The sequence below is a fragment of the Pyrgilauda ruficollis genome, unplaced genomic scaffold (genome assembly GCF_017590135.1).
Source record: "Pyrgilauda ruficollis isolate IOZ18807 unplaced genomic scaffold, ASM1759013v1 scaffold71, whole genome shotgun sequence".
In the NCBI taxonomy this organism is placed as follows: domain Eukaryota; kingdom Metazoa; phylum Chordata; class Aves; order Passeriformes; family Passeridae; genus Pyrgilauda; species Pyrgilauda ruficollis.
The window spans coordinates 2,479,637-2,495,109 of record NW_024528933.1 but is presented as its reverse complement, the minus strand read 5'-3'; the positions used below and the strand labels follow the sequence as shown (position 1 = coordinate 2,495,109).

General features: G+C 35.2%; 1 protein-coding gene across 1 annotated transcript in view; it reads left to right on the top strand.

The window, feature by feature from the left end:
• The window catches only part of CCDC171 (coiled-coil domain containing 171), a 142,412-nt gene that overhangs the window by 2,084 nt on the left and 124,855 nt on the right, over positions 1-15,473 (top strand). The window contains 4 exon segments of the mRNA XM_041485557.1: positions 1,927-2,059; positions 3,547-3,721; positions 6,255-6,352; positions 11,183-11,329. Of these exon segments, the coding sequence (XP_041341491.1) occupies positions 1,927-2,059; positions 3,547-3,721; positions 6,255-6,352; positions 11,183-11,329 (553 nt within the window).

Genomic DNA, 15,473 nt, shown 5'->3' with positions numbered 1-15,473 from the left:
GTCCAAGGTTAGATTTTTGGGGACGCCAAGGCTGACTAGCTCTCTGAGGCGCATTTTCATAAACCAAGTTTCGTTCCTGTCTAAAGTGGGAGAATTCAAAGAAGGTTGAACTGGGAGGAAATTACCTTACCACTTACGTCTCTAATTGGGTATTTTTGTCGGGCATGCTAATTTGCTAAACATAAAAGTTGTATATGTGTTATGCTACATGTTCATCTTCCACCTGTTTTCCACCTGGTGAATTGTGCACCTAAGGATCCTTAGAAAAGTAACCCCTTTTTATCACCTGACTGTGTCTGGCTCATGATTTTGGGATGAGTGAAAAGGTATCACTCTCACTGTTCAGATTCTTCTTACGTCCTTCCTGATTTACCACCATATTTTCTTAATTGCATTAACTAGGAGTTGCTTTAAATAATGATATGGGATTTTACTTACCTGGTTACTGATTATTTGCCCTTTGAGATGTTTTAGTTCCTCTGGGTATGTAAATACTGAAAGCTAATAATGTGCCAGTGGTTTTCTTGCAGTACATGTGCATTTTAATGATCCTTATCTCCTCCGTATATTAAAAATATAAAATGTGTTAAGTATGGCACCCTGTGGACCAAGTACTGATGACATACAATTATTCTGATCACACAGATGAAGTCCATCTTGTTTTTAAATGAAGATTTTACAGAATTTATTAAATTATAAAATGTTTATAGGCTGCAGCTAAAAACCTGAAATTTCATCATTTGTTGTTATTAGTATCATTAAAGGCTACATTTAATCTAGAACACTGTTCCACTTGTTGATGACATTTGTGTTAGTCAGCTTATGGGAGAAGACATATATCATCAGGTAAAGGTTTTAGTTGTGAAAAATGTTAATGGTGCCTGTGCATAAATCTAGGAGTAAAGTGATATTTTTTTTATTTAGAAAAACCCAGTAATACTGGAATTTATTAAACTGTCTGTAATTAATACTTAAGACTTCATGTAGACCAAGGTAAGCTATTTTAGTATTTTCAGCTCTGTATGAAATGATGCCAACTTTGTTTAGTTTAATCATGTTTCTTTTTACAGTTTAATTCATATTTAGGGGCCCTGACGACTTTCACTTTTGTGTGGAGCAACTGATTAGTAGAGCCATTGTTACATAGCTTTAATAATCTGAAAAATGATGTATATCAAATAATGTGAAGACTGAGTTTCAGCTCCTGAAATACTTTGAGTTGTCCACTTCGAAGTTATAATAATTGATTGCTAGATTATTAAGCTAGTAAATTAAATATGTATTTTTATACTAATTTTTCACTCTCTACATAAAAGCTTGTTTTGATTATTTTGCTATTGCTTGTGATGCTCAGAGGTGTATCCTGTTACCTACCAAGTAGATTTTCTTTTGGCTGAAAAAGTAGTGGAAATAACATAACAGATTATTTTAGAGGGCTACACCTTTAGTTTGTGTTTTTTTTTTCTGTGAATAATTGTTTATCTGTATCTTAGATATATTTTTGAAAACAAAATATGGAAGAGAGATTTTTTCCACATTTATGCATTTGTTTTATGACAGTTATGTTTTTGAGACAGTAATCCATGTTAAAAAATGAGCCTTACTGAAGAGACAGACAGAAACTTGCTAGTCATTTTAATATATATTATTGAAATGATGTTTTTAACCATCCTGGAAGTTTATTGGATCAATTATAAAAACAATGAAAAACATGCTTAAATCGACTTAGGGAAATTAAAAGTGCATATCTAATATAAGTTCCTGCTTCTACATCTCTCACAGTTTGCATAATAAGCAACAGTAGGCATGGCTTTTACTTAAGTGAATGTATAGAGCTTTGGACCGACAATCTGATAATTTAAATAAGAGAACATTAAAACTTACAAGAAATGCTTAGGTTTTCTTTAAAACAATACTATTTTGCAGCTTACATAATGAGGAATTTGAGTTACTACAGAAGAGCAATAAATCGGAGTTGGATGCTGTTTTGGGTCTGAAATGGAAACTTCTTCAAGCTAAAGAAGAAAATTTGGACTTAACTATTCAACACAATCAAGAAGTAAGGACTTCTTTTTCATTTGCCTTATTTTACTCCTGGAATAAATGTAATCTTTTTTTCATTGAAGTAATGTTTGCAAATGGTGGATCAAAAGCACAGTCCGTAACTGGAAAATATGAGGAAAGGTGTCACTGTACAGACCTCTCATACCTGTTCATAGATACTGTTAGCACTTCTGTTGTCACTGTTAATAGTTAAAGGTGCGGTAGGTAACTCAACACCAAAAGGCAGAAGAATCTTGTGCACCCCAAGCTCAATGTAAGAGATTGTTTGTTTGTTTGTTTGTTTGTTTGTTTGTTTTAATCCAGATAGTTCCATAGATCCATTTTTTGCAATGACTGCAGTTGATAAACCAATGGGAAAATAACAATGTAACTGAAGTGCAAGAACAAGTCAGTGTGGGAGAAGCAGACATCTCTTAATTTGGATACATACCCAGATAATAAATGTATATGGAACAACAAACTTGTTTTATTGGCTGTATTTAGCCAAAACCAGATGAATGAGCACCCACATCAGCTTCTCATGGGAGATTGCTTAGAGCGGAATTGCTACCTATAGCAGTAATAATACTTCTTCAGCAGTTTAGTTTAAACCAGATTATCAACTGCCGGACTGGCATTAGCAAATGTGGGAAGTGTGCCTAGCAGCAATATACTGAAATTGATTATATCTCAGCACCCATCTTTTCCTGTATTTTTTAGTGGGGGAACTGATATTCTGACTAAATATATTAAGTATATTCTTAATGCTACTTCATTTCAATACTAGTTTGCTGCAACATCAAGGAAATCCTTTGTAATGTGGGTGATTTCCCGTGTATGAAGTTCTCATTAACAAGAATATTACTACTTTGTAGTTGTTCTGAAGGAATGTGTATTTTACTTTCCATCTTCTTGTGTAGAAATATCTTGAACTTGGTTTTCTGAATCCAGTTTTTGGCAGCAAAGATTGTTTCTCAACCTGTATAAGATCCCTTTTGGATCCCTTTCTTCTATTCTTAGTTTGCTGTGTGTTAACATTAAAGGCATCTGGCTACTGAGCTCTATTGGACTGAATTTTATGCTTGTATGTATATTTGTGAGTCTGATAGTCTAGTATCCCAATATGACTGTTCTGAATGTTACCAGAAAGTTGTCTGGAATAAAATGTTTCTCTTACGGCATTTTTTTCCTCTGAGGTACAGGAAGATACCAGTAATATATGGCAAATTTTTTAAGATAGTATATTTTTTAAAAAATTGAGGGATATGTTTAAGGTACATGAAATTCATCTAGGAAAACGATCAGTTCACAAAAACCAGTGAATTATCAAAATGTGCATAAACATGCAGTTGCAAGATTGTATTTCAAATTCAACTGGAATAAGATGGCAGTTGCGAATGTGATTCCAAGTACTTTTAAAAGTATTCTGTAGGTGTATTTCTCTAACATGTTGCACTTCTTCAAGGGAACATTGTTAGCAGTTTTGTGAAATTTGTTTTCTAGGTGTCCAACTATGAAAAACAGATAATCAAATTAAGGTCAGAATTTGAGAGAGGAGAGGCCATTCGACAAGGTCTGGAGTATGAATTGGCAGTTGCCAGAAAAGATGCCCATCTGAAAATGTGTACTGCAGAAGAAGAATTAAGTGATGCAAAAAACAAACTTGTGGAACTGCAAGGTAGGTTTCAAAGAAGTAAAGATGGAATAAAAGCTAATTCTGTTTCATGTCATTAAGGTAAGTTGGAAGCAGAGACTTAATTAAATTTTCTAGTTTATTGCTGTTTTTCTTAAATCTGTCTTATCTTCCCATCTCTTACCCATCTGCTTTTGAAAACTCATAAGAGTTCACAAAATTCTTACTGTCTCGTGTGGATTAGAACTAACCGGCTAACCCTTCCAACCCTTCTTTCCTCTTGCCCATCACCTTCTGTTATTTCTTCCTTCAGTGCTACCTGTGTGTGGAACTGTAATCATGGGGGCCATCTTCACATCCAGGTTATCCCTCTGTCCAGCAGCTCTTCCTGTTCCATTTCAGAAGGAAAAAAAAAAGGAAGAAAAAAGAATAGAAAAAATTAACTCCTGCTCATTTGTTTGCACCATTTCCAGCAGCTTTTTTTCTGGAATTTCTCATCATACGTGGATTTCCTTTCATATTTTCAAATGTTTCAAGCTTTTTATTGTTCATGTCTGGTTTATTTTCTTCTCATTGTTTTTGTTTCTTTTTTTTTATAGTAATGTGTGTTGTGACAATAGTATGTGGAAGAGAAGGTTTTTACATAGACTTTTTATTTCCTGCTACTTTTGTATTCCGAAACTCAGATTTCCTTTATACTCCTCAAAGATAGGGATTTCTCGTTGTTATAGGGAAATGAGGTGCATTTTTAGTTACCTAAACTACTATATCTATTTAATCTAGTACAGGAGATGCATCTGTGAGTTTGATGAGCTGTTGGTATTCAGTGAAGAGTTTGAAGTACTTGAAAATTTTAACCTTCCAATAACTGAAACAGAGTCTGGATCTTGAAAGTACTTAAAGTAACAAGTAATTTTAAGGTGTTTGGAAAGCTGAACTTTCACTCCTTTGGAGAACACATGAATCATCAAAAATCTTAGGGGATTGCAATCACGTAAAAAATAATTAATTTTACAGATTGTAATCTGGAAGAAGGCATTTTTCCCCCCTTTGGAAATTTATCTGTGATTACAAATGGAAGATTTGAATTGGTAGTTTCTCATCTAGAACACAGTCATGTTTCTTTCCATGTGTGCTGGTTTCCTTGCCAGTATAAGAGTCATGCCATGCAGATACTGAGAGGCAGGACTCAAGAGGGACTGATGCTGATGGAACCACAGCACAGTGAACCTAGTCTGCTGGGCTGCCTGTCACTTTCCTGAATGGATTGAGCTGTGAGGCTGTGGTGAGGGGACTGGAGAACAAAAAGGGGATAGGAGAGGCTTTACAGAGGCAAGGGATGTCTTCTTAAATGCACCTGTGTTTTAGTTTCTTTCAATACCATAGTCAATAATTTGCAGTCTGTCAATTTGCAACAAACTCCATTGGCTAAAATTTCTCAAACTTTTTAAGTCTGTGACAAGTGCCAAAGAAACCATATTATAATTTTGCTGTTTAATTATTTAGCAATTATTAATTTTCTGCTTATTTTGCAGTGCCAGTTGGAGCCTTTCTCACTTGACATGGTGCTTTGGTATGACCCCAGCATATCTCCTCAGACAGAATGCTTCATTAGTGCCTTGTACCCTTCAGTGTTTGCTCCAGATTTTTTTCTGCTATTCTTTTTCAGGGTTGATTTTCTGCCATCTGGCAGTCCTTTCCTGTCATTGTGTCCACTGATTCTCTGTGCCATCATAATGTGCTCTCTTCATTTAATTCTTTTCTGACTAGGAAGAAATATCAGAAAACTGGGATGGATTTGAAATAAAATCCTGTTGCAAAGTGGTGATGACTTAAGTGCCAATGCAGCTAGTTGTATTCAGTGACATGAAAAGCTGTTGTAAAATATTTTCTGCAATAAAGGTTAGGAAGGTTATGCTTACAGGTTATGAAGGTTTCTGTGGCATTTAAGCTTTCACAGAACTGCGTATACAATGTTGCCCATCTCAGGTCATTTATGGGCCGAAGATTTAAATATCTTGAGGAGCAGTTAATCCAACCTGCCTTAGGTTTATCTACAGTCTCTTTCATGGAACAGGTGCCTATCTTAACTGTCATTTAAGCTCAAATTTATTTGATACAGACTAATACCTATATAAAAAATGAAATACTATTTCAGATTATTTGCCAGATTATTTGGAAGTAATCTGGCAAAATGTAGAAATCTGAAATTAAGTTCTCCGTTCTATAAAGAAGTAATTTCACAGAATCACAGAATATGCTGATTGAGAAGGGACCTACAAAGAATTATCTCAGGTTTTTATCCATTTCCAAGAGAAAAAAAAGTGTTTTAATTTTTAAAATCTCTCAAATATTCCTATGTTCTTGTGGGAAAGATGTGATAGGAATACAAAATTTGCTGGTTTCTTCTTAGTGAAGTTGGTGCTCTCCAGTGCTAGAGAGTAAATGTTGCAATGTTCCACAGGGTATCAAAATACACAGAAGAACTGATGATCATTATGTGTTTGGGGTTTTTTTCTGGATATGTTTTGCCATTATGCTTCTACCTTTTTTCTTTCTCTTTTTCTGTAAACAATAGTACTCAATGAAAACCTTCAGCAGAAAGTGACAGAGACTGAGAAAACATTTCATAATGCTCAACAGAAGTGGGAAGAAGAACAGCAAAGACTTGCTAAGGTGAAGGATGATAATCAGCAGAATTTATAACAATGAATATATATTCCTTCTTAAAGAAAGAAACTAAGTAGAAACTATTTTACTGGAATGATGTATTAATAGTTGGAAAGTTACATGAGATAATGGCTGGCACTTTTTTGGTGTGAAGTGTGTAGTCGATTGAGGTCTTTCTGATGTAGGAAAAAAATCCTCCAAGTAGCTAAATGCTGCAGAGTATTTCTGAAGAACATATCCTTATTAAGTTACACTTGGCGTGTCACAGTCTTTCTTGCTTTGATGAAATGTGTTATGGCTGATTTTGATGGTAAATGCCTAAACCAAGTTAACAGTGCACAGTCTATTTGCACTGTCGTGTGATACTTGAGTCAGTAAAATCAGGGTGCCTAACACTCACTGATTCAATTTCCCTGTTAGGTCCCCCAGTATGACATCCAATAGCCTGTGAATATGAAAACAGTTTGTATAATATGGAGACCACATACTTTCAGGGAACCTGAACAGTGATGATGGGATTTCAAGCTGTGCATTGTATTGTTACTCACTTCATACCACATAAGAAAAGTAAGCATTGCTGGAAATTCTGCTGTTTGGTTAGATAAAAATCACCTAATACTAAGAGATGTCATTATAATCTGTTCTAGAGTGTGGGGCTTTTGTTATTTAGTAATTAATTTAATCATATTTCCTGATTTATAATGATATTTATATATCCTTTGGGTGTTAAATGTGTAAAAAGTAATAAAAGTACAAGCTTGTTTTTACGCCTTTTTTAGACAGTCAAGCTATTCAAAACTGAAATATGTTTAGAAGAAATCATGTACCATTATGGTGGAAGTGCTGAGTGAACATACCTAGAACATACCTAACTTTTGCCTGCTCCACAGGGACACATGGAATTACACCACTGTACTTCAATTATGCTTTTGTCTTTTTAAATGACAAGTTGCATATGTTGTATCTTACCTATGTAAGAATACTATTTGATGAAAAAGCAGAATGTGTTCAGCTGTAGTTATTCTTCATAAAAAGAAGTGTATGCAGTGGCTCTGTTAAGGCTGATAGACATTTGACTTGCATGATGTATGCAGAGAACAGATTGCTGCTAAAAGATTAACTTTTTAATATATTTCCTTCCTTTGTAGTGCCTTCTAAGATGTGACAGACTTGTCTCAGTTGGGATGGGCATTGGTCAAGCAGTAGAAAATTTTCTGGTTACTTTCTTCCCAGCTGGTCAGCTCCAAGCCTGGGACAGTACCAGTCTTCCCAAATGACACTAAATTTACTTGGCAGCTTGATAGCCAAATTCTGACAGCAAACCTACCTCTTGTACTATCTTATGGTGCTGTTGCTCGAATTCTATATGCCACCTGTAGAAGCAGCTCGCAAAACAAAACAGGGCAGAGACATTCCCTGAATTACATGTATTTCAGAAGTACTGTGTACTGACTCTTCAGCTGTTTGAAGATCTGGAAGGAGTTATGCAGTATTGACACCTGTAGTAGAAATCAGGTAGTGTGTGGATGAATAGTGTTTCTGTGCATGGACTGCAAAAGGAGTTGCATTGTGCTGTTTATCTTAATGATGAAGAGACCTGATGATGGAAAAGGATCCCATTGATTTGATTTTCTCTGAATGAAGGATAAAAAGGAAATTCCCTCATCCCCTCAATAATTTTGTTGATATGTTGAACACTATTGTGAGAGACTAATTGGGAGAACTGTAAGGGTATAGTTAAAAAAAAAAAACAAACAAACAAGAGAAAGAGAAGGTTTCAGAGGAGAATATGTGAATTCATAGACAGGTGATACCCTAAGGTTCTTCTCAAACCAAAAAAAGCAGAAACATGAGTCAGTTTTCATTGAAAGTCAGTACTTGAAAAACTAAGGTTAGGTTTAGGCTATTAGGAAACTTACTCTTAGACATAGTTTTCTTATTAAGTTGCCAGGTAAAGCAGGCTAAGAGTGGTACTTTGGCTTTGTGTTCTGGCTAACAGTAGACTCACTTAAGTTGAGGAAGGTTTGGAATGGACTTTTCATCTCTTGTATATAGAGTTTAGAAGTGTTTATTCAGTGCATTTAATACTGTATGAAAATAATGATATTTTAAGTAGTATACTGTACTCTTAGAAATTATGTTTTTCCTCAGATTAAAAGGAACAGTGGGTTGCTCGGGTCAGTGTATTCTCTGTCAGTGTATGTTGGTTTGGAAGTAGAAGGTGATTTGTAGAATCAGGGGTTTGGTTGGAAGGGTGTACTAAAGCTATATAATTGTCCTCTCCTAAAGTAGGTGATTCATTACTAGATGTCAACTACCAATGTGCTTTGAATAGCAAAATTTTTGAATTTAGTTCAATTGCAAATAGTTCAGTTTTTCTGCTTTGTTTTTGTAGTGTTCTCTTGCCCATGACCCTAGTTATGGTTACATATAGTTGTAAAATTCTGGGAAATAAAAAATACATACATAAATGTTAAATCTGGACTTGACTATCTTAGTTGTTGTTTGAAAGCTTAACTGATTTAACTTGGTAGATAAATATCAGATGGGTTTAGGTTTGTAAACTAGAGCTTCAAATGTGTCCGAGTCTTTAGTGTTGTGTATTTACAGTTCTGTTTTAAATAATTCATAATTATTTTGAGTTATGAGATGAAAGCTACATAAAGTGGTCTTAATATGTACGTAGAAGCAAGATTCTAAGCATGAACCAGGCAAATCCTGGTTCTAAACCTGCACTTTGTGAACTGTAAGTCTGAAATTAGCTATAAAAATGCTGAGGCAGGCATAGAAATTAAGTCAGTTTAGTCTATTAAAATGTGTCTCTATGATATGGAGTTAAAGTAATCTTCTCTGTTTTCTAACAGAGAAAGTTTTGTGTTCTGCTATATTGAGTGTGCTTAGCATTGTGTTTGGTACATGGTAAAAGATGTTGGAGTTCAATAGTAAGTGCAATAGCATCATCTTGTGGTGAGTCGGAATATAGTATTCCTTCACAGAAACACTCATTTTTTCCTTGGACTATTTGTGAAATTGTGTTGTTTATGCAGACTCTAAACCAACAAACCAGCCGTGTTTTTGGTAAGCAAATATGTATAGTGAGCATTTGTATGACATGCAGATACACACGTATATATGAAGGTGTTTCTTTTTTAGCATGGTGAAATATGTTTCTTTATGAACCTTCCAAGTGCAGGTAGCTGCTGGAACAGTCTGACACAGTTATAATGTGTCTGAAAAGTTCAGAGATTTCAAGATTCTGAAGTCATGTTGACTTGTTTGACAAGATTGATGTATTATTCATGTCAGTTTCTTGAAGTCTTGATGTAGTATTTTTCCAGGAAGCTATGTATTACTTATTTCATATGCACTTTTCACAGCTCACTTCTGTTAATATGTGGAAGATAAATCTGAACAGAAATATTTCTTTATCTTTCTAATATAGAGAAGATGAGAGTAGTTGTAAATTTGAGTAAAAGTAATCTTTTTTGCATGCTGATGAGAAGAAACCTCTCCATTGTCTTGATATTACAGGCAAACTTAGAAGATTACCTTAAATTTAATCCATATCCGGGTAGACTGTTTTTGAAATATTTTGATTTACTGAGGTTCCTGTTTTTTAATTCACTTGTTTCACAGGCATACTCCTTTTTATCTTTTCAGAGAATGCCAAAAAATCATGCCTAATGCCTCCACATGAAAAAAGAGAAAATTAATTAATTTTTTCAGTTACTAGTTGATGATAATGGAGTGGCACTAGGTGTTAATAAGGGAGTCATGAATGCCTTAGTGTTGTGTTTAAGAGGCCAAAACGTTCTACCTTCAGTCATTATAAAACTTCTAAAATTTTTTTTAAACTTTGGAAAAGACTCATATTTCTTTGATCTTCTTGTATAGACATGGTTCTGTCAAATTTCAATCTTCCAAAGAATCATTCTTTATGAATAATTAATTTTCTTTTCTGTCTTCTCCCTGCTCTGCAGTTGCCTTATGATTAGTAATTTTCAGGAACAAGATTATGTGATGTTAGAGTAATAGCAGAATTTGTAGACCAACTGGTTTATTTTCACTAAATGTCTCTAGCCATGATAAACGATAGGAATAAATGAACAGGAGGACTTAAGATAATCTTTCTGTGTTTTGTGTGGAAAGTAATTGGCTTTCAAAAGGTCTTCCAGCTAAGTCACTGGATTTGTAACTTGGTTCTGATGCTAGTTATGGAAAAAGCTTACTTCTGTCCACTAGACCAAAGCTATTCTTCTTTAAGGCTTTTGGAATCCCCAGCTTAAATATGTGCTAGGTGACTGGGGGCTCATTATTTGGCTACTTTCTTCCGTGTCTGATGTGGCATGAATGAGGATTTTGTAGTAGGGACTCCACAGAGCTGCTGAGTCCAATGGTGTTAGTAATTGCACCAACCTGTATCTTGGTTCAACTTCCAAAAGCAGAAATTGTGGGAGAGAATAGCTTAGTTATTTTATCTTTCCAATAAATTCATAGTTCATGTAACTAATTTTATAATTCTCTTTCTCTCCACCATTGCCATTGAGCTGTGAGAGAGAACAGATTGGAGGAGCAGCCTTGTACTTCTTTAGAGAAAAATTTCCTGTGGAGAATTGGCTCTGATTTTAGTATTACTGCAGAAGGTCATGTTTGTAGTGAGTTGTGTGCTAACATATGTTATCTGGTGGTGAATGAAGAACGTCTGTTGTTGGGTAAATGCTTGGCATGTGCCAATGTGTTGGATTTTATTAATCTGTTCTGATGCAGTTTTTCCTGTTTTGATCCTTTTACTTTATCTTAGCAAAAGTAACTCTTAATGCCTTATTTCTTTTCTAGGAGCAGAGTAATGAACTGCAAAATATACGCAAGAAATTGAGAGATGTGGAGGTGGAACACAGTGGCTGTAATGAGATGCTGAGATGCCAGGCCAATGAACTTAAATGCAGCACTGAACGAGAAAAGAGACTTTTAAAGGAACTTGAAGTAAGGATTTTTGACTATTGCTATTAGTCTCAACAAGCACTGATACAGAGCAATTTCATTTTTGAGGGATGGAACCTTCTAATTAGGCTGGAATTCTGTGTACTTGATGAACAAAATATTGAACATCTGTTTTGCAGAAATGGCTGAACAGGTGAATGCCACTTTTATTGTGAGCTTGGCTTGAGACTTGTGTTTAAACAGCAGATAGGAAAAGGTTTATATAAGTGTGAAAACAAGACTAACTGTCCTTCAGGAAATCTAAAGTCTTAATTTTTCTATCTTCTTATGCATTTTGGTTTAATAGATTTCTGGTGGAGAATCTGCTGGAGCTGCAAAAATTGCCAGATGATGTGCTAGGTGAGGGAGTAGAATACTGAAAGATCACAATGGCCTTACAGCAACCTCCTCCTAGAGTTGGCTGCTAGAGTTTGTTACTGCAGGTTTAGTTTTCCTCTCTGTTGAGTGACACCCATGGTTGAGAAGTCTCTAGTCTTTGAGAATAATATCTTGTAAATAGGCTCTTTACACTAACCAGCTAGTTTCCTCCTAAGTTTCAATATTTTATTTGTCAACTGATAGGTTTTGTAGTAGCTCTGTTATATGTGCCTACATTCTGGACCAAGACTTTCTTGGTAGAACATTTGTCATTGCAGAAAATCATATTGAGTAAACAATTCTTGATGAATGTTTTCTACTAAAGGTATCTTTAAATATTTTCTGCAATGAATTTAAATTCATATTCACTTGTTAAATATTGAAACCTTAAAGGAACAAGTGACAACGTTTTCAGCTGTGTTTTTTTCCCTGTTGTTTTTCTCTTAAAGGCAAAATAAATGTTTTAAGTGTTGATTTTTAGGTAGGTGGAGTCCTGCATTAAAAATTAAGCACAAAAGAAAATTCCTACAGGGAAGATCAAAGCTCATCAACTAAAAACACTGACTTATTGACCAACAAGCTAGACCTTTGTGCCTTCAAAGAATTCTACAGGAAATCTATTGTCGTGTACTTTGAGCTGCACTTATTGGCCTAAGTGGAATTGCCTTCAGTTGGAATATGTTGCATACTGTGAAGTTCCAATAGCCCTTTTAAAAAGCACCGAGTTTTGCTTCCCTGTACTTGGGTAAGGACTCTTCTTATGACCTCATGGCTTTTTGTATACTAACAGAGAAGTCATGAGCTTAAAGGAGGAGGAAAAAGGCAGCAAGTAATTTATCTTTTTAAATACTTTGATTGAATATACCCACCAGCTGTAAATTTGAAAAGAAAGGATGCAGTTCCTTGAAAATGTACAATTGCTATACCCTAATGATGGTCTTATTAGGGAAATGCTACCTACTAACCATAATCAGAAAAATTTTTTTTTTGCTTCTAAATTTTTGTTAAACTATTTTAATTTTCTGAATATCTTAATAATGTAAGAAGATATATTCGTCTGCAGAAAAAATGGGTCTTGTGTTACTTATTGATAAGGATAGCTATTTAAGCAGTGATTAAGGAAACGTATGTGATAAAACCTCTTGCATTTAAAAGTTAAAGAAAATTAGCACAAAAAAACCAAACTAGGTTAGACTTCAATACATATCCTGTTGGCAGCTTGCATCTCACTTTACCATCTTAGAAGTAAATTGCATATGTGTAATTATCTGAAAGGGCCTACAGTAACCTTGTAGATGGTGATTCTACCACTTCCCTGGGCAGCGTCCTCCTATGCTTTGCAACCCTAGCCTTGAGGAATTTTTTCCTCATATCCAATCTAAACTTCCACTGGTACAAGCTGAGGCCGTTTCCTCTCATTGCATCACTTGTTACCTGTGAAAAGAGACTGACTCCCACTTGGCTATAGCCTTCTTTCAGGCAGTTGTAGAGAGTGTTAAGGTCACTCCTGAGCCTCCTTTTCTCCAGGCTAAACACTCCCAGCTCTCTCAATCACTTCTCACAGGACTTGTGCTCCAGACCCTTCACCAGTTTTGTTGCTCTGCTTTGCACATGCTCCAGCACCTCAATGTCCTTCCTGAACTGAGAGCCCCAGAACTGAACACAGGATTCACCAGTGGCCTCACCAGTGCCGGATACAGGCGAGTGATCCCTGCCCTGCTCCTGCTGGCCGCACTGTTGCTGATACAGGCCCGGATGCCATTGGCCTTCTCGGCCACCTGGGCACTGCTGGCTCATGTTCAGCTGCTGTCAGTCACTTTCCTGACGTCCATAAGCAGCAAGTTTCTCCAGGAGTATGCTGTGGAAAATGGTGTCAAAGCCTTTATTAAAGACTAGATGTATAACATCTACAACTTCCTTCATCCACTAAGTGCATAATAATATCAGTCGCCAAGCTGAATTTCCATTCTGATATAGAAGTCTTAAAGTAGTGCACCCCAGACAGAACGATCTACATTTTTTCATGAAGTAGATCTGTATTTTTTTAGTCTCCATAGAATTTTTAGCTTATAGATTGAAGTTGGTAGATATAGGATATGTATCTTCAATTTCTATGCTAAGTACCTCATTTCGATGATCATTTGGTTAGTAAATGTGTACTTAAGTTCTTGATGATGAGCAGAAACTTCTTAAGGTGATTGTGTGAGGAGTAGTGTACTTAAACTCCAATCTTAACGTATTTTATTATATACTACTTCTTGAAAAACTGTGGACATTAACGTTTTCTGGAGTTCACAAATCTGTTCTTTTGCTACCCTCTGCTGGACGTAAGGGAGAAATCCATGGGAAAATGCTTGCATTTTGGTAATGGAAGAAAATGTTACATTTAATTTTTTTTTCTTTTAGTACAATGACACTTGCATGAAGAATTATATCCAACAGACTGTTAAACAGACTGTTATAAAGAAAGGAATTTGCAAAAAGCCTGCCTGCCTCTTTTTTTTTTTTTTTTTTTTTTTTTTTTTTTTTTCCTTTAAATATTAATCTGGTTTTATCTTTCAGTGATTACTCTGATCATGGTCAAAAAGAGGAAATTCCTAGTTTTCAGAGTTAGAAATTAATAGAAAGAATAATGGCAAGTTTCTGTGGACTTTTCAGTTGAAAGATAGCTGTTGCTGCACTGTCTAACCTACTAGCTTTCCAGTTTGCAGTGATACAATATGCTGTATGAATTTGGAGCGCTGCTGAAGTAGAAAACACACTGTGCCAGAAAAATTGAGATTGAGAACCTCAGATGTCATTCTGCCTCTTTGGCTTGAGAATTCAGTAACCATTTAAATTATTGATATATTGCTATTGAACTCATCAAGATAATACTATTTATGATAATCAATTTAAAAAGACACCAGAACCAGTGTCTTTTATTTTAACCTTTAGCTCAATTGCTAATGAGGATTCCTGGGAAATACTTGAAAAACACAATACAAGAAAACTTATAATATAAAAATAATGGGTGGGAAACTATAAAAAAGATGGGTGAGAAACTGGTTTTGCAATGACAATGTGGAGTTTACCACAAGAAACAAAATTATTAGTTTACACATTTCAACTCTTTGCCTCGTTCCTAAAAATGTAATGATTTTCTGTTATTTTTTAATGTGTTTGAAGTAAGCTTAGTAAGCTGAAGTAAGCTTAGTAAGCTGAAGCTCAAAGTCTCTCAAATTTTTTAAGTCTTTCTTATGAGGCTTGAGAAATGTTCCATAGCTTGATCTATTTAATTTCTGAGACTGAGTATATTGTCATATTTCTGAGATTTCTAGTTTCCATTTAAAGACTATTCCCTTAGCTTTCACATTGCCTTTTCTACTTCCGTTGCCTCCACTATGTACATTGACATGCGGTGCTAAACATGTATGCTTGTATTAGCTTGGTAATGCTACTGTGATGCAAAGAGGACTGGGGAATGGTTAATATCTGTATTTGTTTGAAGTATATGTGTGTGCAATACTTGGAGGCTGTGGGCTTATTTTTCACTCTCTCTGTGTTAGTGAGACATGAAATTTAGATTGCATCTGAAAACAGCTTACCCCTACTTGATCTTTTGCTTTCTAGAGTCTCCACAACTGTCATCCAGGAATTCTAGATGCTGTGACTGTCATATATTAATTACTACATGCTTAGTAGGTAGTATACCTATGTATATATAAGTGTATATATCCAAAGTGGTTAAGTGGATATATATGTATCCACTATATAAGTAAGCGGATAT